At 45.1% G+C, this 24,494-nt stretch overlaps 3 protein-coding genes across 6 annotated transcripts; 1 reads left to right on the top strand and 2 right to left on the bottom strand.

Annotated features, from left to right (window-relative positions):
• The first annotated feature begins 2,220 nt into the window (after positions 1-2,220).
• On the top strand, positions 2,221-3,082 carry LOC101771942 (zinc finger protein 7). The gene has a single exon (XM_004955232.2). The coding sequence runs from the start codon at positions 2,314-2,316 to the stop codon at positions 2,905-2,907; it is 594 nt and encodes a 197-aa protein (XP_004955289.1). The 5' UTR covers positions 2,221-2,313; the 3' UTR covers positions 2,908-3,082.
• Positions 3,083-4,524: 1,442 nt separating this feature from the next.
• LOC101758978 (ethylene receptor 3) lies at positions 4,525-9,937 on the bottom strand. 4 transcript variants are annotated; one of them, XM_012842866.3, is made up of 5 exons: positions 9,286-9,935; positions 9,114-9,196; positions 8,625-8,775; positions 6,704-8,516; positions 4,525-6,480 (listed from the first exon to the last, which is right to left on the bottom strand). In XM_012842866.3, exons 4-5 carry the CDS (start codon positions 8,492-8,494, stop codon positions 5,956-5,958), a joined length of 2,316 nt encoding a protein of 771 aa, XP_012698320.1. In that variant the 5' UTR covers positions 8,495-8,516; positions 8,625-8,775; positions 9,114-9,196; positions 9,286-9,935; the 3' UTR covers positions 4,525-5,955. The 4 variants fall into 4 exon arrangements, with proteins under 4 accessions (XP_012698320.1, XP_022682985.1, XP_004954427.1 ...); XM_022827250.1 differs by having other exon boundaries at positions 9,114-9,285; positions 9,485-9,935; XM_004954370.4 differs by having other exon boundaries at positions 6,704-8,519; positions 9,114-9,937.
• A 5,972-nt stretch (positions 9,938-15,909) lies between these two features.
• LOC101758571 (AT-hook motif nuclear-localized protein 19) lies at positions 15,910-17,568 on the bottom strand. Its single transcript, XM_004954365.3, has 2 exons — positions 17,270-17,568; positions 15,910-17,064 (listed from the first exon to the last, which is right to left on the bottom strand). Exon 2 carries the CDS (start codon positions 17,035-17,037, stop codon positions 16,213-16,215), a length of 825 nt encoding a protein of 274 aa, XP_004954422.1. The 5' UTR covers positions 17,038-17,064; positions 17,270-17,568; the 3' UTR covers positions 15,910-16,212.
• Positions 17,569-24,494: the final 6,926 nt, after the last annotated feature.

Raw genomic sequence — 24,494 nt, 5'->3', positions numbered from 1 at the left:
GAGACATCCTCCTCCACCTCTCGCCTTCTCCTTCCCCTTCTCCGCAGAGGTTGCCTGATAACACCTGCTGCAAACCCCTCCTTCGCTACCCTACGCGGTCTCGCTTTTCAATCCGGTGATGGCGTTGATCCGCCGCGGATGGTTGAATCAGAGGAAGGCCCGTCGGAGCATGTTCGTGGAACCTGCCGGAACTGGCCGGTCGCGGCATGAACGGCGTTGAACGGGGACAGCGCGAAGGCAAAACTCGACGCCGTGCTCGTTTGCGTTGGTAACAGCTCAATGCACAGGACATCATCTTACTCTCCAGCTCCCTCCAGCTGCCTGGTGCGCAAGGTGCTATAGCGGACGCTAAGTCCAAATAGCGGAATTCAAAAAATAGTCACAATTTTAGGTATATGAACATCAAGTTTACTTTAAAAAGCATTTACATTCACGGTAAGAATCACATAGATATAATTAGTAAAAAAAAATCATTTATCATCCCATAATTCTTCTATATTACCTAAATAATTAATTGAAATGTTATTGTTACCATTTAATTTTTGAATCATAAATGCAGCGAATAGCAGTCTAACATGAGCAATAACGGCCCCAATAGTGGATAATAGCAGCCGCGTCCAAACATGCTATCTTGGATCCGCTACCTTATAGCAGTACCACTACCGCTGTAGCGGCCGCTACGAATGCTATTTAGTTCCTTGCTGGTGTCTGCAAAGTTCAGTCCACGGCTCTTGTTCAACTGAGGAATTGCAATTTGACATGCCTCCTTTGGTTGGATTTTAGATGTCTATGAATTTGGAGTCGTGCCGTCGTGCGTCTAATTTTAGATTTTGCAGGAATCTCTGCAGTTTCATCTAAATAGTAACTTACTTATTGCATATTCCCTCCGTCCCAAATTACTATTTATTTTGGTTTTTCTAGATACATAGACTTTGCTATGCATTTAGATATATATTATGTCTAGATACGTAGCAAAAGCTATGTACCTAGAAAAGTTAAAACAAATAGTAATTTGGGACGGAGGGAGCACATTTCTGTGCATCACTTTCTGTAGAATTCCTTTTTAATTAGGAGCACCAGTGGCATTGTTATCTTAGATTATGGACTCTTCAGCATCTTGTTGGCTACATAGATTTTACCTGTTTTAGTTTACCTCTTTTGGCGTGCTAGCTTGGTGATGCCTGATTTTCAAATGATGCGTGAAATTCAAAAATGCATTCATCTTAGCCACCAGTAGCGTCGAAATGTGCCAAGAAAATCTTGAAATGATATTTTAGTTATATGTAATATAATTGGAAGTGGTAGCATCGATGCTACCATGCTAGTTTCTGCAGCGCTAAAGGAATTGTACCTGAACTTTGGAGCATGAGTCATTTTCTGCTCTTATGAACTATGTATGATCAACATAGCTAAATTACAGGAAAAAGAATACATAACAAAATCAACTGGTTCTTGTTATCATTTATATATTTCAACTGATGAAAAATTACCAAGATAAATCTGTACTAGTAATCTTCATACAAAAAGCAGGGTGGATTTTCTCTAGGCACAACTTTTACAACAATGTGAACCTGATTGCAACCACTTCTATTCTTCCAGCATGTGAAAGGAAACCATAAAGAGATGAGGCGGAGTTGTGTGATTTGTACAGTTGTTTATTTCCCCCGGTTGTTTTTCTCACCCCTCTTAAGATCCTCACTCCTCAGTGACAATGCATAATGGCCATAAGAAAGTTGACATGCATCAATGTACCTATACTTTGGAAGTTGATAGGCTACCAAAAAGCAAATGCTTTGACAGGCCCGCTTTAGACAGGGCCGGCCTCCGTGGGCAGCTAGTAATGGGCCAATGGTAGTCCTTGCTATTGATATCCATCTCATCTCAACATATGAAACGCAAAAGAAGAAAAAAAGGCATGAAACATTTGCAAGTCGAACAAGTCACTGCCACATAGGTGTGAGGACGAAAGCACTACTTCCAAGCGCAAGCTTACAAAGACCTGCAGGGAGAAGAAGTCCGGCTGCTGGCCAAGCCGAACTGCTTGATTTGATCACCAAAAAGAACACTTTTCAGGCCGGCAGAATGACGAGAAGATGCATTAACAAGAGTAACACACACATCAGTGTACACTAGGCTTGTGATTATTGTACTCACGGCAGCTAGCTATTCTAATGCACCGTCCGTCTTTCAATTTGTCGTGTTTGACCATATCACATTGCATCTGATGATGGCCATAGCTACAAGACTACTGACTGAGCAATGTCTAAACCCTAGCTTGATCCAGGCTCATCTCTCTGTCTCTGACCGACACACATGGATTTGAGTCAAGAAACCAACAAGGACGAGGGCGCAAGGACGTCGTCCCCGAGCGGTGAGGCTGACGACGACAAGGAGGAGCTGATGCAGAAGCAGCAGCGCGCCGGCAGCGGCGACGAGGACGACGAGGGAACAAGGCAGCCGTACAAGTGCACCTTCTGCAGGAGGGGGTTCCCGACGGCGCAGGCGCTCGGCGGCCACATGAACGTCCACCGTAGGCACAGGGGGAGGCCAGCAGCGCCGGCGGCAGCAGCGCAAGGAAGCAGCAGCAGTTGCTACGAGCAGCAGCCGTACGTATACTCCACGACGAGGACGATGCCCGTGTTGGCGGCGTTCGGCCAAACGCATCCGGCGGCGAGCGGGGCATCCATGGCGGCCGGCGGGGGCTTGTTGCACGCGGCGGAACTGCAGCGGCCGTACGAGCTGCGCCTGTTCGGCCGTGACTGCGCCGCCGGCGGTCGCGGCAAGGAAGGTGGCGCCGGAGACGTCCACCGAGATCGCTGCTACGCGAGAGACGGGGACGGTGGCGATCATGGCGGAGGGGAGGAGCTGGACTTGGAGCTCAGGCTTGGCGGCGCAGCTGGATCATGAAGCTTCTTCGATCAGCTCCGATCCATGCTTTTCAGAGTATGTATGTATATACGCGCATGTGCCATTTTTCTCTCGCTAACCAAATCTAACTGTCTCCGCGATTAGCTGAGTACTTCCTTCACATCGTCACGTGAATCATCATATGTAGCAGCTACATGCAGTGCTTTTAGATCCATCAGCGAGGAAATTATAAACATCTTGTTAATGCTTTAAAAAGCTGTTTATCAATCTTACTTCGTACACGATACATCTCTCTCTGCTCTGTGAGGATTAATTATAGTTGTTATAAACGAAGCTCTTTGCTGATTCTTTTGGCTGCTGTTTATTTGAATCTTCAGTTCCATGGTTTCAGAGTACTGCTTACTGCCATTTCTCTCTCGCTAACCAAACTAACTGTCTCCGGTGTGCTTTTAGATCGATCAGCGACTAAATGATAGAAAGAACCACAGACTTATTTCCTGGCGAGATCTTATGAATGATTTACAAATTACAATAGCAATGTGATTGATAAGCATTTTATATATCAAGCGGTTTTGCTTTGTACGCTCTCTACAAAGTTTTCTGCCGATTCTTTTGGGTGCTGCTTATTTGAAATGCCTGTGCTTCATGTTAGCAAAAACAAAGATATTAATTTTTGTTTTTCAGAGCAAAAATGATCTGCATATCTGAAAACTTCTCCTAGTTACTGTTAAATAGGCATGGATGACTAACTGGAACCTTTTACTTCGTAAGTTTTCCCAAAACTCCTAATTACATTGGAAGTTCTTTTTTCCATGGCGAGATATTTGATCTTTGGGCCAACTGATACATGTTAGTGGAGTATAAATGTATAACGTATCTAACTATATATCTCTTCCCCTTTAGAAAGAAGTATATTATTTCTTTCATGAATCCACACAGATTATATATATATATATTGTCCCTGGTGAGATTAACTCAGTCAATTCAAATTCATTAAGAGACGGCATTCGCAATATTATGACATGAGCTCGGTAGTTCAGTCAAGATATATGATATCCTTATATGCTGACATATGTCTGATTTTAATGGATTTGGGGATTTCTTTTGGCCATACAAGTGGATGAATAAAATAGTTGAGTTAGTTTCAAACTTTCAAGATCTCGTACCAATTCTCTGGAAAGGTTGTTGAACCGACTTGATTTGTTCCTCGTTGAAAAGTTGTTGTTTGTTTGTGGCAGGCTGCAAGCGACTTCAGATATACACAATGCCACTTGTGCATCAGATTTATCATAGCAAACCTGTATTTTATTTTAATTTCTCAACAAATTGAACTAATTGTCTGGTCGCAGTATTGAGTCCTAAACAAAGTTGCTTAATTTGCCCACGGACTGAATGTACAACCATGTACATGGCCTTTCGTCTGCTTGCTCCGAAGCTCAAAAAAAAAAAAACCTTGCTGCCTTAGTTTCATGCTTTTTTTAGGATCCCTCTGATCTGATGACTGATGCCCAAGACAGATAGAGGTTTCACTCCTTTAGGTTGGATCAATGTTCGCCATGGATAAAAGAAAGGAAATGCAGGAGGGTACAATACAGGCACATTGATCATTGTCCCATTGATGCATCATATCCACTGCAATATATGATTCATCCAATAAAAAAAACCCAGGACTTGTATAATTTATAAAGAGAGAATTATACACAGACAGAGGCGAGCTCAAGTACACCAACTGGTTAGCTAGGGATTAGATTATACAGCAACTAGCTTGAAAGGTTGCAGAAAGGTGGGATGAACAGGTGAACAATCCTGCTGCGAGTGCGAGGGACGCGTCGGCATCCATCCCTGGGGCAGGAGGCCTCCACAGCTTGCGAGTGAAGTAATCAATCAATTTTGCCTGGCTGTCGTCCTGCAACCTCCAACAACTCGAACAACTTTGCGAGTGAATTAATCAATCAATTTTGCGCCGGCGCTTGCGGGAAATATAAAGTAGTAGAGCCCACGGCTGCGGATCCATGCATGGACTCGGAGTCGGTGCTCCATCGACGGGTCACTCGGATTCCGCCTCCTCATCCGATTGCAGCCGCCGCGACCTACTCGATCGCAATGTTGGAATTTGGCAGATTCTTTGGTGGCGATTCGGATGCCAGAGAATCCTGATTTTTACTGTACTCGGAGGCTTCCCGGCGGCGACGCCGTGACCGCGCGGCTGATACGGAGGCGATGAAGAGAGGTGGAGGCGGGAGTCTGGGTGAATCGCGATCGATCGGATAACGCGGCCCTGGTGCTTTCCTACCAACTTCATCGTCGTCTCGATCCTCCTCCCCACATATCGCTAAGCTCCCCACATGGCCACTTCTAAGCTCGAGATACATGTCTGCTCTGTTCATCTCTTTTCGACCCGAGTCAACTATAATGCAAGAGCAAGGAACCAACCACCACCTCCGGTAGCGATTTTAAGCAGCACAGAGTAGATTAACAGCTAAACCATCACCAGTGGGCAGCGGCACGCTGATTCCATGGAAACCTATGTGCTACCAGCAACAATCAAACAAGTTATTCTTCTATCTAGTCTAGGCCTATTTTTCTTTCATTCCGATACGAGTGGCTGAGATCGGCAATCTGCTCATCAGAGGGACACATGCACACATCACTCCTGCACACATTTTCTGCTCCCCAGCACCAATGTTTCATTTTCGGATGATTCTTCACTTCCTAAATTACAATTCTGCTTCGTTTTCCCCCAAAACATTCAGCCTTATTATTGCCTGTGCTGATCGTCATTAGTATCACCTAATTTTCTATGAAGGACACTTTTCAGTATCACACACTCTTTCTTCAGGTGCCAATACTTCCCCCATCTCGAAGACTCATCATGGCACATTGCCATTGCACTAGTATTTACTCTTCCACACATTCTCCAGCAAGGACACCATACACCAGAAACCCTCAACAGCCAATGCCTTCTCGGCGTCATCGTGGCCATTCTGAGCAAACATCTGTCGAGTTCTTACCCCTGCTATGCTGGATGGTGGCATTGTCGGTCACGGCAACACAGATCAGATCTCTTGGCGCACAGCAAAAGAAACCTCATGTGTTCTGAAGGATTCGTGTCAGCTCATCTTTTATTTCCTGCAGAACAAGTGGCTTCTTCAGGACGCCGTTGATCCCTGACTGGGCGCACTTCTCCCACACGTTATGCTCTGATGTCATCGTCATGACCAAAGGCCACTGCGTGCTCCTGTACTGCCTGATCCTCGAGGCAACATCCAAGGGATTTACTGCTGTTATCTCCAGGTTGACCACAACGAGCTGGAACAAGGTAGAGGTGGGCCCGACGGAGTTCATGAACCCTGAACCTGAGGGGAGTGAGGACACAGTGCAGCCAAGCTTCTCCAGAAGCTTACGAGCCACGACTAGGTTGATGTCGTCATCATCGATGAGCAGAACCTTCAGGCCTGCGATTTGGCTTGATGGCGATGGGTACTGAAGATCAAATGATCCTCTGAGGCTGGAGCCCGAGAGCGATGGTTGCAGCTGGAATCTCAGGACCAGGGTCATGCTCTCTGGGAGACCTTGGCCGTCAAGAATTGCCCAGATGTTTCCTTGCATCATCTGTGGTAACGATAAAAAAGGAAGACAACAAGATTAGTCACTGAAACATAATTGATCCATGTGATCTACTCACAAGACAATTATCTGAATTTGTATTTCGACATGATAAGCAAACAAATTTTAAACAAAAGCAAATGATGTTTATCTGTTCAAATGTACTAGTCAGATTCAAGTACTATGTGAATGGCATCAATCATGATGAAGCAGACAAGTTTCAAAGTACCTGCACAAGCTTCCTGCACATGCTGAAGCTGAGCCTGAGATCAAACCCCTCAGTGCTTGGCTTCCGCAAGAACTGTGCAAGCGAGCTTGATGAGTCAGCACTCTCCTGCCTCTTCACCCCAATCACAAACTTAACCGACGAGTGCCCACCGGAGTAGCTTGGCCTCCATGGATCCCACCTCTGGTCCTCCATCGCCTCATCATCAGCACGCACCCGGAACGTGACATTCCCAGCATTGATCCGACCAATCAAATTGCCAACCATGTGCAGCAAGACATGGAAAATCCGTCGCTCGTCGCCAATGACAAGGTCTGGCAGCGTATTCTCGACGTGCACCGTGAAACCAAACCCCCTGAAGTCACAGAGACACCTCGCCACGCAGGCGGCATCCCTGATCATGGAGTGCAGGTGGAATGGCCGTGTCTCCAGCGGGAAGCGCTCCTGGTTGACAGCGGACATCTCCATGACATCGTTGATGAGCGTCGAGACAACGGTAGCTGTCCGCGCCATAGTGTCAATGACGAGCTTCTGCTCGGACGTTAGGCCCTCCTCCTGCACCACGGACACCAGTCCCAGGATGGAGTGGATGGGCTTCCTCATCCCCTGGCTCATGACGCGCTGGAACGCGTCCCTGGCCTCATTCGCCATGAGGGTGTCCCGCCTCGCCTGCAGCAGCTCGCGGTTCTGCTCGGCCAGCCTGTCGCGCATTGCTTGCGACTCCTCGAGCAGCGAGGCGTGCGAGAGCGCGACGGCCACCTGATCGGCGACCACCTCGACGATCTCCAGCTCGTGCGGTGCCCAGTTCCTGTCACTGGGCGGCACCAAAACTAACACGGCATAGCTCGTCTGGATCACCTCCGGCGTTCCACCCTTGAAGTCAGCAACCTTGAGCATCGGCATCCGAATCGCAGCCACCGTGCCGGTCCCCTCCTTGCCGCCGCCGCTGGCCGACCCAAGGACCGACTCCGGCGGCAGCAACTTGACGCCATCGCTTCCCTTGACCTTGAGGACGTCCGCGTCGTCGGCGCTGACGATGGCTTCGCCGTCGCTGCCCCGGCGGAGCTCGTGGGTGAGGCACATTCCGGACTTGTCCTCGGAGGGCATCCAGACGGCACAGTTGTTGAGGGCGAGCACCCTCGAGAGCTCGATAAGCGTGGTGTAGAGCACGGTGTGGCGGTCGAGGGAGCGGCGGATCTCCTGGGTGAGCATGCGAACGTGCCAGCTCGCCTCCTCCTGGCGCTTCATAAGCACCACCTCGCGGTCGAGCTCGTGGGCCTTGATCCAGAGCAGGCTCTCGCGGACCTTGACGCGCAGCAGCTGCGGGATGAGCGTGAGCAGCGTGATGGCGGTGAGGAAGGAGACGAGCGCCGTGAGGAACTTGGCGGCAGTGAGGAGCAGCACGACCATGAACGGGTGGGGCTCGTAGGTGAAGGCCGCCAGCAGGTGGGTGAGGCCGCAGAGCACGATGAAGGCGCCGAACTGGACCAGCACCCACCGGAACGGGAGCAGGTGGCGGAGGCCGGCGACGAAGTAGAGGAGCTCGAGGGGGATGGAGAAGTAGGCCGCGGCGATGAGCAGGTCGCTGACCTTCTGCCACTTGAAGATGTTGTCCAGGCTCCAGAATCCGCCGCCGCCGCCGCCGCCTCCGCCGTCGCAGGCGCAATGCGTGTACCCCATTTCGCCGGCGGTGGCGGCGGCGGGCGCGGCGGCGAGCACCAGGAGCAGGAGGCGGCGCATGGAGATGGGGGGAAAATGGCGTCTGGATGGGCATCTGAATCTTGGCCAGAGCATCGTCCGGTCCAGTTCAGCTGCGCTGCTGACGCGATTGCAAGGACACGCAAATGGGTGACCAAATTGGCAAGTTGCCGAGGAGAAATGGAAAAAAGGCTGCAACTTTCGTATAAATTGAGACGGATTGTACCATATGATTAGGCAATTTATAATGTCGGCGGCATTGTGGCGTCCAAGTGGAGAAAGCGAGCCGGAGCTTTGGTGAGTCCGAGATGGCGGCGATTCCGGCCGACGAAAAGACCAAGACTTGGGGACCTCTCCAGCACTAGCATCATCCGTACCTGCAGAGTTCCAAAGCAATTGCCTTAGAAGAGAATTACAAACAGGACAGCAGGTTGGGGTGGATTAATCCCTTCCTCTGAATTCAGCAGGAAAGATCAAAACTTTAGAGGCCTCGCCTGCAGCATTGGGGGCGCGCAGTCATCATCAGAGGGAAAGGGATGCGAGCAAGGGGATTGGGATTGGAAACCGATCGATCGATCGGTTCCGAATTGGAAGCTGCTGTTTATGAGTTTATCAATCAATCAATCAACGAAAGGGGCTGAAATACAGAGAAACGATGTGGGCGATCTCTGCCGCATTTCTACCCTCCTTAGAACAAGGGAGAAAGAGAGGGTACCTCAAGGCTGAGGTGAGCGCTTGTTCTTGGCTGGAGCGGCGATCCTCGCGATACCCGGCAGCAGGGAAGGGCACCATCCAGATCTGCCGGTGACAGTAGGCGACAGGTTGTCTTGATTAGCGGCCTGAGGGGGGCAGCAAGACACTAAACAGCGGCCGATGGATCAACCGACCTGGAGACGGACGAAGCAGGGATAAGAAGAAGAAGACGGCTGTGCAGTAGGCCTAGGCGGCGGCGAGGAGGAAACCGAAGAGGGGAGGGAGGTTTGGGAGAGGCATTGGCTAGTCTCGGAAGAAACCCAAGCAGGAAGGAAGCGGCAAGTGGGGATCCGCGACTAATCTAGTTTAATCTGATGAAGGATTTTCGCTTACTTGGACTTGGGGCCAGGGGGGCTGCATCCTGCAACTGCACGAGCAGACTAGTAACGAAAGGAGGGGGTGCTCTTTTCGTTTCCACTTTTCTCCTTGTCGAGTCGAGTAACAAAAGGAGGAGGAAGAATATCGATCATGGCGGACAGTATAAGCTGCGATTTTCTTCTTCATGGGACGGGAAAGAAGAGCACTAACTGATTGTCAGCTGACTAACAAGTAACAAACATGTGGATTTTCGTCTTTTCCGTCTCCTCCTCCTCTGGAAGAAAGCTTATCTTTAGTGTAGAAAGAAGAAAGGATTTTTAGTGTAGAAAGAAGAAAGCTTATTAGTAGAATTTAAACTGGAAACAGAAGGGTGCTGCATGCAGTGGATAGAACAGAATAGAAGAGAGGAAGGATCCCTGTCTCTTTCTTGATGACTTATCTTTATCCCAAGAAAGAAAGCCGTGAAGAACCGCTGCTTGCTACTTTTGTTGGACGGCCGAGCTGCATAGATGGATGGGGATATTTCTGGGAAGACCATCGACATCAGATTGCAATTGGTTGCTGGCTCCAGCCGAGATATCGCTGCCTGCAAGTCAAGTGGAGTGCTGAGGTGGCGGGAGTCTTGTCCGACGGGTGGAGGAGCATCGATCTGCATGGCGTCCTCTGAACCTGGGCGGGTTGGGTTGGCGTGTCAACTGTCAAAGGCAGGCACGCTGCACAATGAGCAGGGAGGATCATTAGATTTCATTTTAGTTTTTCTATATACATGTATTTTTATACACATCTAGATATATATTTAATGTCTCTTTACTATCGGATCCGCCTATCTGCAGCGATCCACGCATACATGGGCTACCACTACGTATACTGATATGAGACGATATCAAACCACTGCACTACGCATGAGATGATCGATCACATTACTCATCTATCAGCTCAGTAAATAAATCTATTTATTCCCGTCATTGCAGCCTAGTAAAATTTAATTACTTTTATCTCCAAAAGGATAGTAATAATCCATCCTAAAAAAATAGTCACAATCCACAACACAAAGAAAAATAAGGAATGAAACGAAACGAGACCATTTCTTTGGGCCCCGGAGAAATCACAGGACCAATGGATATTTTCTGGGCTCAACCACCCCATTGATCGGCCTAAAGGATACTCAAAGATCGAATATTTTTTTATTGGATTGTCAATGGGCTGTTTTTCTTTTCTGAGAGGTGACAATGGGCCTTCGCCTCGCGGTGGGCCCAACAACTTCCTTGTTTTGTGACACTCTCCACATTCCCTATTTTGTTTCCAACAGCAACTTGCATTCAACAAAATCACCGCTCCTCTCATCACAAATGCATTACAACTTCTTTGGCTATTGATAAATGTACTTTTTGTTGTAATACTACTTTCAGGCAATTGACCCCCACCTTCAATAATCTAGTATATATATGTTCATCATAACAAATTACAAACTTGTTGGTTTGAAATTACTAGGAGTCTAATAACAACTTTCTACTATACATATTACTACATCATATACATAGCACTTACAGCTGCATATAGTGGCATGCAACAATTACTATAATTTTTTTTTCTGTGCAGTAACAACAACAAGAGAAGAGAGCTAATAATAATGCACGGGGCTGTTTTCTTCCTAACAATTTGCATTATTACATAATTCAGGAATAATTCTCTATATATGGTATCTGTTTGTTCCATTCTTACCCTCCATTAAGTAATTTGACTTCTCTCACGTCTCTCATTTAATTTACCAAGTGCACATTATGAAATTAGTTTAGGGCAGCTAGGAGATGTTGCTTTCATGCACCTCCTGCCCAAGCCAAACTCTAAGAGCAAGTTTAACTAAGAGGCTGTTTGGATACGAGGTGCTAAACTTTAACAGTGTCACATCGGATGTTCGGATGCTAATTAGAAGGACTAAACATAAGCTAATTATAAAACTAATTGCAGAACCTTGTGCTAATTCGCGAGATGAATCTATTAAGCCTAATTAATCCATCATTAGCAAATGGTTACTGTAGCACCACATTGTCAAATCATGGACTAATTAGGCTTAATAGATTCGTCTCGCGAATTATACTCCATCTGTGCAATTAGTTTTATAATTAGCTTATATTTAGTACTCCTAATTAGCATCCAAACATCCGATGTGATAGGTGTTAAACTTTAACAGGGGTGTTCCAAACACCCCCTAAGTGACATTTTGGGTTCTCTCTATATAGTCCACAATTCCAAAAATTAGCTACAAATTGCCTAGCTTTGTACGTTGAGTTTAATTGTTTACAAATGATACAAATAGATTTGTCTAGAGCAAAACAGTCTCATAGAAGAATACAATGCGTGCTATATTTTGTAAACACGTATTGTACTAAAAATAGTAGCTAATTAATGTTTAGAATGGTTGACTTCAGACAAACACACAAGAGATTTACTATACGTATATCTTTTTTAAACTGATGTGCCTAGCGTGCTCGTCAGCTCGTGTAGTTTTTTTTTCGTTGCTGCATGTTATTGACTTGAAACTTTCTACTTTCTCCGTTCGTTTTGGTTTTTTTAGATTTATATATTTTGTTATGCACTTACATATACTCTATGTTTAGATGCATAAAAATTCAAAACGATCTATAATTTGGGACGGAGGGCACGATAAGATTACATGATACTCCTCCGTAGCAGCACTTAAATACACTTGCCGCATTGGTACACGCATGCAGTGCAGCTATATATATAGTGCCGTGCGACAAAGAATTTTGTGTGTGCAGTGCAGTAAACAACAACAACATCTAGATACCGCATATGCATGGTCCCCTCCGAATGCGGCGTCTCATCATCGCTTTCAACCTTCCTTATACCAGCTAGCAACTCTATTTTAGCTTTAGCTGACACTCTTATTACTACACACGTGTCATCAAGTTAACTCGATCCAATTAGCAGCCTTGCGTATGCGCATTTGTAAACACAAGTAGGTTTATCAGGAGAAGGCCACGTACGTTACATACCAGCTAGCTATGTGCTGCCGTGGATCTTCCAGATGTATGTAACAGGCTAACAGCTACCATGGGTCATGGGTGTGCTGCGCTAGAGTTGCAGGTGCATGACTCGATCTACCCACCGATGCTCAAATCTAGATTCACTGAGAATTGAAACGGACACTTTGAATACGGAATCTACTATATATGAAGGAATTAACCTTAGAGGGAACGCAGTTGGTTGTCGTGATTTCATCACTTACAAGATCTCTACTAGCTACTCCCTCGATTCCAAATTGTAGGTCGTTTTGATATTTCTAAATTCATAGTTTTTCCTATGCACCTAAATACACTCTCCGTCCTAAATTACCATTTTGGATTTTATAGGTACATGTCTTTTGCTAAATATCTATGCATACCATACAGCTAGATGCATAGCAAAAGCCATGAATCTACGAAAGCCAAAATGAATAGTAATTTGTGACAGAGCTAGATATACAGTAAAAGCATTCAATCTAGGAATGTGTGTACATATACTATCTATCGAGGGCAAAATTATTAACATCTTCTTCATTGAGCACACTTAGCGCGCTTGCTATCGTCATCAAATTTTTAAGCAGATCGATGCGCGGGAGAGGTCGATCGATATGATGCGCGTGCATCTTTTCTTTTCCCCCTTTTCCCTTCTTATATGTCAATCACGTTCGCACATTTCACTGTCAAGTTTCGCTTAAAAATTACGTAACAAATTATAGACAAGCCAAGGCAAGTACAAGTATGTAGATGTCCTTCGTCGTATGTGCAAGGTCAAAGACTAATCTCGATAGACAAGCAGCAGCTAACTAGCTACTCCCTCCGTTCCAAATTGTAGGTCGTTTTGTCTTTTTAGGTGCATAGATATTATTATACATCTAGATCATTACTGGAGAATGGACCTTTCGTCCACTGCATTAGTGCCGGTTGGTCTTATGTTAGTACCGGGTCTAACGGATAGTTTCCTGGGGTCCCTCGTTAGTCCCTTTAGTACCGGTTAGGGGCTCCACCTGGTACTAAAGGTCACCCATTAGTACCGGGTAGCCTCCACCCGGTACTAATGGGTGACCTTTAATACCGGGTGGAGCTCCCACCCGATACTAAAGGAGCTCCCATCCACCTTATCCATTCCCCCCCGCCTGCTACCCGCTCTTGTCTCATCTTCGCCTCCCCCTATCTTCCTCTATCTCTCTCTCCTCTCTCTCTCTCTCTCAGCACCACCTCCTTCCCCTTCCTCTCCTACCGCCAGCACCTCCTCTGCCTCCCCTCCTCTCCCCCCTCCGCTTGCCTCTCACCGGCAGTGAGGAGCAGCGACGGGCGAGGTGAGGCAACGGCGGGCGACGGTGGGTGGGGCGAGGTGAGGTGGCGGCGGGCGGGGCAAGGTGAGTCGATGGCGGGCGGGCGACGACGACGGTGGGCAAGGGAGGGGGGGAGGCGGGGGAGGGTGGGCTCGGGCTCGGGCTGGTGGGTGCGGCTCAGGCGGGGTGGGATTTCTTTTTTTTTTTAATACCCCCAGTACCGGTTATTTCAACCGGTAGTAAAGGCCCCTTTAGTACCGAACTAGCAAAAAATATCGGTTGCGCAACCGGTACTAAAGAAGGGTTCCCAACCAGTACTGATGCGGCTTTTCCCAGTAGTGGATACAATGTATGTTTAATGTCTAGATGCATAATAATATCTATGAATCTGAAAAAAATCAAAATGACCTACAATTTGGAACGGAGGGAGTAGACGTATATAACTAACTAAACAACAATACTAATTAGTAGTACATATATGCATGGTTAGTATAATATATATCTATATCCAATTACAAAAAACATGCATACATATGGATCTAGCGAGCTTCAACAACTCACGCGTTTACTTGACAACATGAGTACTGATCGGATGCGTTTAATTTACTTGACAAAATTCAAATTCGACCATATACACGTAATCATATATACATACATACATATAGTATGGAGGGAATTGAGAAATTAAAAGATAACATGCATATAACTAATCTGTAAAAATAGCACTGCTAACGGATTTGAGGATTTTTTTTTCCTCCAAAAAAATCAAGACAGCTGTGGAGTTTAAAGACAACAAAAAATGGTGCACACGCGGCTCTGTTTGGTTTGTAGCCACACCACGCCGCAGCTCGCCACAACTTCGGTGCCGCAGTTGGTCCTCGCCACAACTAAGGCCGCAGTTGTTGCCTGAATTACGGCGGCGCCAAACCTTGCCAAAGCAAGGTAGTTCAGTTTTAAAGTTGGGCGAACAAATGGATCGCCGCATCTGCGGCGCGGCCAGAGCGTCGGCGTGGCAATTCGCGGCGCAGTCCGATCCAAACATGCATAAAGCTTGATCATATCAACAAATAAACAGTGCACACAACATGCATGCATGGCTAACTTAGCTTCATATAACTAGTTAATTACGTTGCTCCCAAAAGACATTAATTCCCGCCAAAATTGAAAATTTCGAGCTAATAACACATACAAGTTTATTAATTTCGTTTTACCAGTTGAGTCGTTGTTATTGGAATCCCACTATGTATGTGCAATAACAACTTTGCATTCGTAACAATAAGAAACAGTAGAAGCGCACAACAGTCGCTCAATTGCACATATGCAAATTAAAGTTTTAAATCTGAACGTACTGCCTCATATTGCATGCATATGTATAGCTACATGCTGCGCACAGATCACGCACACACGAATGTTTTAATTTCTTGATCAGATGAACGAACAAACATCAACAGCAGGTGAAATCTATGCACAAATTGAACTCCCAACCTTATTGCTTGGGGAAAAAAAAACACGGCCTGAATGTGCTCATGTTATTTTCTTTTCTGACCCCAAAAAATGTTTGGTTATTAATCATACGGCCGGTTTCTATCCAAGCAGCTGCCAAAAATATATGCAAACTTGTATAGTGCAGATGAGGGCACTGTACCATTATAGGACGTAGCAGATCGCCCCAGTTCTTGATGATCTGTGTCTAGCTAGCTCTTCTGCTGTACTCAAACAAGCAGCTTGACTGTACATACCATGCAATTTTTTTTACCAGATTTAGCTACGGCCTGTTTAATTTCCATTGGGGGATTATATATTGCTCTACAATATACAACTTGTAATTGGGTTCTGAAGTAAATCCTGGTGATCCCCCATTCCCCGGCCTACATATTAGATATATAGAGACGCATGCATGGATCATGATACATGAATACCCGATTTGGGACCCCTGACACTGTTACTAAAGTACCAGTGCAGCTTAAAGGATATCGAATGCATGCATGCATGCAAAGACCGTTGCTAAGATCTAGGAGCACATGTACAAGTTGCACAATACAAATGCATTATTCAAACTGATTAAACAGAAACTAAATTTAAGAACACCCAAGTTTGCAGAGAGTGCAGGAGACAGAGATTATTAAGCCACTCTAAAGTTATCTCAAAACCAAACATTTCCATGCAACACATCCAAAGCTGACGAGCAAGCTAAGCTAGCTCCAATTAAGTACAAATAAACACTCCGAGAGATTTGATTATTTCACGACAGCAAATTAAAGTAGTACTCTAGTTCGTTCGTTACCACTTCATCATATGTACTAACCTAATGGCGCCACTCCATCCATCCATCTCCAATGGAACAGTAACCATGCACGCCGGTGACGCCATTCTCCATGCTAGGCAATTAACTGCTTCACCTTGCCGCCGATGAATATGATGGATATCAGTACGGTGGCCTTGGGTGCGCCGCCCATGGGAAGCCGCCGTCGCCCCCGCCGAGCTGCCCGTTGCTCGGCGGCAAGTTGAACATGGGCAGCGCCGACGGGTCGGCGATGCCGTGGCCGCCGCCCATGAGCGGGTCGGGCATCGGCGGCGCCGGGCCTTCCTCCTCCTCGTCGAGCGGCAGGCGCTCGTACGTGGCGTTGGCGAACGTGGACGCGATCACCATGACCGGCCCGGCGGCGATGAGCGACCCCACGACGCTGCCGCCAACCACCTGCCCCTGCCCGCCGGCCAGGTACACGGTGAGCCCCGTGGACCCCGGCGGCGCGGGGCCCGGGAGGAAGGTGCCGGTGAGCGAGAGGATCTCGAAGCGCCCGTGGAGCGCGACGACGGCGCCGGGCGCCGACGGCTGGCGCAGCGCCACGTTCGCCACCGTCCCGGCGCCGCTGAGCACGCAGACGCCGCGCTGCCGGCGGCGCGAGAACTGCGCGATGGCGTCGGCCACGTCGGCGCCGCCCGCCACCTCCATCACGTGGCTGCGCAGCGCGTTGGGGCTGTCGCGCGTCACGAAGATGGGAGGCTTGGGCTTGTTCTTGGACCCCGGCGGGCGGCCGCGGGGGCGCCGGTTGGGCGCCGCCACCACGGCGCCCTCGCGCGGCTCCCCGCCGCCGGACTCGTTGGTCTCGTCAGCGTGGTCGGCCGCCGGCGCGCCTCCTGCAGGGCTGAGCTCCGGGTCTTTGACGGCCGGGGGCTCGGTCTTGGGGGCCGACGAGCCGGACGGCTGCTCCGGCAGGTTCAAGGGGCCGGTCCACCACCGGTTCGCCATAGCTCTTAATTTGGTGAATTAATTGAACTGCGCATGCAACCAACAAGAAGCAAAACACAGAGATCAATCAGATTATCGATCGGCAGCTTATTACTTGCATACACATGCATGTGATGTTTGTATCTGAAGAACCAGAAGACAAGAAAGGAAGCTACCAATAGCAAAAGAAAAGATTCATGTATGCGTACATGTGAGGAGATCTATATGCAGAGATATGATAATTGCATAATACCTTTGAATTGGATGAGGAGAAAACTTCTGCCAATCGAGTAATTTGTGTGGAGCTAGGAGAGAAGCATACGCATAGCTCACAACATATGAGTCTCTCTCTCTCTGCTCTGTCTAGCTAGCTAGTAGCTAGGTCTGGTTGTGTGAAGTGGAAGTTTGGTATGGGTTCAGAGAAAGAGAGAGCTTGGCCTGGAGAGATCAAGGAGGAGGAGAAGAGCAGCAGCTTGGTCTGAACTTTGAGGAGGGCAAGGGACAAGTGGGTATAAGAAAGATGGACATGTAAGTAGGAAGACTTGATAGAGGGAGACGAGAGAGACTTTGGGTGCCAAATATAATATGTAATCTACTTGGCCTTTCTGCAAGGAGCACTCCTCTCTTGTCACACCCATTTCCCCCCTGCCTGTTCCTCCCCATATGCCATGTGAATTCAAAAGAGACTACATATTCTATGCAAGTTACAGGCTAGCGTTTAACTTGGAAGAATTTTCTTTCCCTCTAATATAAGATGGCACGTATTTAGGCTGGTCCCCTACCGAGCTGGTGGTGCGCTGTTTGGTATGCTAATGACAGGCGTAAAAAAATAACCTCTAAAAGCTCTATCTCTGCAGCCGTGGCTGAGAATTGGTATCCGGACATTGTTTAAATGGTAACGGGTAAGAATCTAACACGGTGATCCGTCATTCTTGTTTGAAATGACCATTTTACCCACATGGCTCCTTTCAGTTCACTACCGTGGCCAGGAAAACATTTTGAAACATTTCGGTATGATGTCCTACTGCTCCACAACCCTTTAGAACTGGTGTGATGTTGGTCCTGAATTAGGAAGGTGATAAGGTTGGGTGGGCTTAGTTTTGTTGTGGATGGTAATTAGGATTAGGCCGGACAGATTAGGGTTTTTTGTGTGTCGGGATGTGTGCGGAAGGCAGGTGGAGTGCGTGTCCTTTTCTCAGAACTCCGACATCCCAACTAAACAAAACCAGCCCTTTGCTTTCGTTTCCTGTTGCTATCCTCCGGCAAATCACAAAGTGTTCCCCCTCTGCTTGCTCTTAACTTTCCTGTCAAATAATTGAATACTTAGCACCACTACTAGTGTTTTTCACATGAATATATGTGTGTCTCCATCTTTAGTGGAGTGTTGTATTTAATTGTTTTTATTAGAAGGAAGAGAAAGATATGGACTGTCAAGTACCTTTTGCAATCTTGTCATTGAAAACATAGAAAATGTCTAATCATCTCATGGAGAATGTTTGCTTCCGAAAAGGAGAATAAAATCCAGTGTGTTATATATGTTTGTTTGTTTTCCGAGCATGTACTTTCTGAATTAGTAATGATATGATGCCAATGGAGCTTTAAATGAACAAAAAAAATAGAACACATATGGAACTAGATATATACAAATCATCCTACTTGACAAGTTCATTTTTAAGCAGTGATACCTCTATCCGTACTGCGAATATTGTTGTTTCGTTTGCTTGTCACTTGCATGATATGTGCGAGGTTGTCATGACCACAATGCAAACAAACGACACATGCATGCAGGCATGGTCTCTTTCTAACTGGCTAGCTTCTGAGTTCTGATGGATCTGCTAATAAATAACTAGCTACAATATACTTTTGTAAGCACTGTGTTGGCCTTTGCTACAAATTTATGTTATGCCAAATTGTCACGAAAACGTTGGCCATTTCTGGATTTTCTTTATTTCAACAAGAAGGGAAATACTTTTAGTTTCCAAAAAGAGTACGGGAGTATGCAGCCAATCAAATACTCCATCCATTTGTATGTAGTTTTGGTGTTTATAGGTTCATAGATATTATTATGCATACGATCTACAATTTGGGATAGGGGGAGCAGTTGTTTTCCTCGCTCTAGGTAGAGTACTGACGGAAATTTGAATGTTCAATTTATCTATTGGAAATTATGAAACTTAGTTTTATATCTTGTATGCTACTGCACCATGCTTGCTTGCCCATGTTCCTGCTGGTGTTTGCTGGTTGTAATTAAACTAAGATTCTTTCTTTTCTCTCCTGTTGTGATTAATTTGGCATATGTGCTTCTTTGTTAGCTGCCTTTAAAATTTGAGGCAAGCAAAAAAGCAATTAACTAATCAACTGAGATATATGGTGCAACGGTCGAAGGCCATCTATATATATTATGTTTTATATGTACCCTTTTTCTTTTGGCAAATTCTATATGCATGAAGAAGGCCTTCAATCACTTGTCACTTTTATCCTCGTGGATGCTCAAATTAGCAGCAATAAAAAATGACATGGGGTTTGTTCTATATGATGGTGATCTATCAGGACTCGTTCAATCATTTCAACTACTCAGACATGGAGCGGCATCCGCAAGCTAGGAAGTTAGAACAACTTCAAGAGATTTGCTATCCAACTTACCAACACCGGTGAAAAATTAGCATTGGTCCTGGTTGGATACGCTTATATATCTCGAAAATCCAACCGGAACTAATCTTTCGAGACTAAAACTCCCCCTATTCCTGGGTTATTCACCCGGGACTAAAGACCTCCTTTAGTCCCGGTTAGTATTACCAATCGGGACTAGAGGGCCCGCCATGCATGTGCATACACGTGGCCCTTTAGTCCCGGTTGGTATTACTAACCGAGACTAAAGACCTTTTTTTATTTTTACCGTGAATTCTTTTCTATATTAATGCTAATTGCTGCTTCACTTATATATACACACACCTATACGTATACATCCTTAGCACACTACTTACATGTATATGCCCGTATTGTATGCATGTTGTACATATATTTCATGATAGTATATGCATAATATTAATTATAACTACTTTATATACAATTCTTAGTATATTATATGCCCAAACTAGTATCAATACAATTACTATATATACAATAATTTGTCCTCGTAATTCTTATGCTCCTCCCGTCGTGGTGTTGCTCGGTTCGGCTACTAAATGTCCATCGTAATAAAATTCTCCTTTGGGATTTATCACCTCGTCCACCAGAAATCCTATGAGTGCTTCTTGGATTGCCAAAAGCCTTTCCTTCTCCAAGAATTCTTCGCGAACCTACCACATCTGTAATTTGAAAATATGTGAATGTTACACCAATAATTAAATAAAAGGAGCTAGAAAATGATTAATAATTAATAAGTTTATTTTATGTACAGTTATATGGTCCGATAGCACCTTGTCCCTCACGAAATGGTGTATGTGCTCACAGACGTAGTATCCACATAAACTATTCCCTTGTTCATGTCTCAAGCACTTTAGTGGGAAAAAATAAGTTATGAAATATTTGTGTTATAGAATATATAAAATGTGATGCATACCGTAAAAGTTATACTGAATGTAAGTTTTTCTTTGAAATCACCACGATGATACTTACGGAATCATTTCCAGGCGCTGCGAATTAAAATAATGAATATGATACAGTGTTAGGTGAAAATTTAGGAAACAAACTTTTGCATAGAGATAAAGGTCTAGAATTATTACAAGTTAAGCATGTCTTGAATGTCTTGGTACTCGTCCTTTGGTTTCCTCAACGAATCAAACACAATAACATTGCTTTGATCAATCATAATTATAAGGAGAATCCAGTGGTAACTGTGTACATAAATGTTCATATTAGGACTAACTAACATTAATTAGGTAAGGAAAGGAAAACGAAAATAGATGGTACCCACACTTACTTAAAGTTGTAATGCAGTAGTTTGTATTGCTTGTAATTCTGTTGCTCTAAGAATTTGTATATTGCATCCAATGTAGACTTTGGTTGATCCCGTATTTGCTTTTGGTTAATAAGCGTTGGGTCCATGAAGCCAACGTTGAAGTAGGATTCTCGACGGCACCTCTGAATTTGCATCCTACATAAAATGAAAGACAAAGTTAGTGGGACGACACACACAATAATGAGCCAAGCCAAAATTAATATCTAATAAACACACACTTACAGAACCCAGGCGCTGATAGGAGAGATATCAAGGGCATCTTGATGATACCCTTCATAAATATCTTTGAATTCCAACCACAACAGTTTCTCACCTTCACCGAAAAATCAATCGGTTTAACAAGAAGAGAGAACATGACCCTGTCATTGGCCGCCTGCTCCATGTACCACTGATGGAATTCATACATCTTAGTTGTGAGCTTCCATACCAATTCAGGCCTGACTAGAGGCTTGCCTAACTCAAAGGGCCATTTAGGTAAAATCTTTTCTGGAGGTGGCGGTTCGTCTTGCCCTAGAACTTCAACAAACGAGAGACCTGTCTCTGCCATAAACTTAACGACCTTGATTTGTTGTTCTAAAGGCAAAGGTGCTATTTGTTGAGCTTCTTGATCTGCTTGTTGATCTTGGTGCCCGAGCTGGGGGACAGTATGACTGGATGACGACTCTCCTCGTTTCTTCTTCTACCAAGACTTAACTAACGAACGATCATAGTTCGATAGTAACATCTTCTTGACTTCTTTTTTCATGCTAATAAAAAACTTTAATTTGGCTGGATCTACTGGCTTAGGCTCCATCAACTTCGTTTTTCTTTCTGCAATGATTTTTTCAAACCTCTCCCTTACATGTGCTTGAGATGCCTCCTCCAATTCCTCAGGAGTCATATCGCCTGCTAGCTTCTTAATAGGTTTATACTTCTTTTTTTCCTCGGTTCTTTAGCCTTTGGTACCGTTGGCTTGGAAGGCGGTGGTCGCGACTTCTTGAGAGGTGCTGTAGGTGCTTTCTTGCTCGCACCATACTTTAGTTCCGGCGCTGCAGACTATGATTGAGGAGGGGTGTTTTGGTCATCGTCGCTCCCACCTGTAGGATTCAATGGTGCTGGAGATAATGATCGAGTAGGATGCGACAGTCCCGGTAGTGATAACGGTCCTAGAGGTGGATGTGCTGGAGATGACAGTCTTGAGTTCTGAGGAGATGGTGGATGCGAGAGATCTATGGGAAGAAATGATGCCTCCTAGCCGGGGATGTTGATGTAATGTTTACACCATAAAATGATACCGTGAAGTGCATCTCCTAGTGTCCTTTCCCCATCACCTCCTGGGAGGTCGAGCTCTAGGTCTTCATATTTACTATCACATATCTGCTCCACCCCAACCTTGGAGTAGCCAGGTGGAATCAATATGCTATGGCTTGTCTGTCCTAGCAGGATTGTTAAAGCACTTTCGTACACCACCTGTACATATGGGAGAAATAAAGAAGTTATTAAACTCCGGAGGTGTGGATCAATTGAGATAATTGTATAAATTATATATATGTATACCTTAATAGTGAGGCTGCCAAATGGTCTGTACAACTCACATGAGGTGTGCTGAGTAATGTCATCCATAGGGTACCGTTGGTTATCTTGCGCAACCATGGGTAAGCTTGGCATGTTCTCATCGGGGACCCTTGTGGAAGCACAGCTTCTTCGGCGTTGAGAAGGGCTGACGGCGACGTTGGGATTCAGCAGTGCTCCAGATTGGGCCATCTCAGTAACTACCAGGGCCACTCGTCGATTAATTTCTTCCTACATTCTTACATCTTGTTCATGCACTTTAGCTTCTAACATGCGCCGCCACCTCTTCTCTTGTTGTTCCTTTCTTCTCTGCTGACTTCTATACGTGTCGATGTCCCTACGGAAATCAAACTTCCACAGAACCACTCCGAAGCCTCGGCAACGTCCTGGGTGTTCGGAATTCTTGAACGTCAAAGTTAGCTCATCGTTCTTTCTATCAAGCTTGAACTTTCCCACTTTAAAATCTTCAATATTTTTGATAAGGCTGAGGGCCTTCTCATGTATTATTTTGTTGAAAATAAGTGTCCCAACCATAGGGCTAAGGGTGCCTCCGTAAGCATAATACCAATTCTTCGATCGATCGGGCCCGTCAATAGTCGCTGGTATGATAGCTCGATCGATTAGGTCTTGTTCCATCTTTCTCCATTTGGGAATTGCACTCCTGTAACCACCTTACCCTAGATGATGATGATACCCGTTCTTCTGGGCATTGCCTGAGTTGACACGAACCTTGTTCGCACTATCTTCACTCATCTTGTATTCCAGAAATGAGTTCCAGTGATCTCTTAACTTTGGCTAGTCATTAAAATCTGGAATTTGACCCTTCTTGATATAGTTGGCATCCATATTCTTCTTGAAGGTCTAAAGTTGAGTTGCCATCTTCTTGAGCATCCAGTCTTTCACAACTTTTTCATTGATGCCGTCAGGAAGTGTGAAGTGTTTCTTGATATCTGCCCACAACATATCTTTCTGTGTCTGCAGGAGCACGTACGGATCATCTTTTTTACCCTTCATTCTCAAATGCTGATGGGCACGTTGTCCCTTACAATATCCCTGCATTGACTCATGAACTTTCTATCGATTTTTTCGGGAGCAATTGGTTGGCCCTCTTCTATCACTTCGGTGATGTGAAGCCTTCCCTCCATTATCTTTGTACGACCTCGCGGCTTCTTTCGCTTCATCGATCCAGAGGGCTAAAAGTTCAAGATTCATTAATTAGTATATTGCAATAATGAATATGAAGTTATAGATGGGGTAAAATAATGAAAATGACATACACCTTGCCGGAACCTTCCATCATGATAATGTCTTGTTCCGCATTGTCATCAACGCCGTGCTCGGGCTCATCATTGCCATCACTGGACATGTTGAGGAACATGTCCGCCTGGCTAACCTCTCCTCGGTGTAGGTTCTTGGAACGTTTGAGCCGCTACTGCCAGCAATAATCTGCTCCATTATATACCTTTCATCCTCTTCGTCTCCCATCTCAACTAATAATAACATTGGTTATACACACATGTAATCATAGATACGTTAAATTAAAAATTATATCAATTAGTACAATTAATGTATAAACATGAAATCCTAGAATAACCATGAAATAAAAGAAACTTGTGAAATATACACATGAAACCATACATTAAATTAAACACATGAATTGAAATATACAATAAATTTTCTAGAATTGAAATATACACATGAAACCATACATTAAATTATATACACATGAATTGAAATATACTATACATTGAAATATAAAATCTACCAAATATACACATGATTGAAATATACACATTTAAACTAATTTTCTAGGAAGTTCTATTCTCATAAATTATACTAATTTTCTAAGTATACTCTAATTTATACAATTTTTCTAAGTATTTAAACTAATTTGTACAATTTTTCTATAAGTATTTAAACTATTTTGTTCTAATTCTAAGTATTTAAACTAATTTGTACAATTTTT

The sequence above is a fragment of the Setaria italica genome, chromosome I, assembly GCF_000263155.2.
Source record: "Setaria italica strain Yugu1 chromosome I, Setaria_italica_v2.0, whole genome shotgun sequence".
Taxonomy (NCBI): Eukaryota; Viridiplantae; Streptophyta; class Magnoliopsida; order Poales; family Poaceae; genus Setaria; species Setaria italica.
The sequence above is the reverse complement of the archived record's forward strand: the minus strand, read 5'-3'. Positions and strand labels throughout refer to the sequence as shown.

What these genes read in the sequence shown, in the direction of transcription:
- LOC101771942 (XM_004955232.2), top strand. Translation starts at nt 2,314, where the DNA reads ATGGATTTGAGTCAAGAAACCAACAAGGACGAGGGCGCAAGGACGTCG.
- LOC101758571 (XM_004954365.3), bottom strand. Translation starts at nt 17,037, where the DNA reads ATGGCGAACCGGTGGTGGACCGGCCCCTTGAACCTGCCGGAGCAGCCG.
- LOC101758978 (XM_004954370.4), bottom strand. Translation starts at nt 8,494, where the DNA reads ATGCTCTGGCCAAGATTCAGATGCCCATCCAGACGCCATTTTCCCCCC. An exon ending in TGTGCAGGAAGCTTGTGCAG is followed by an intron (nt 6,481 to 6,703) that starts GTACTTTGAAAC and finishes TCGTTACCACAG; the next exon opens with ATGATGCAAGGAAACATCTG.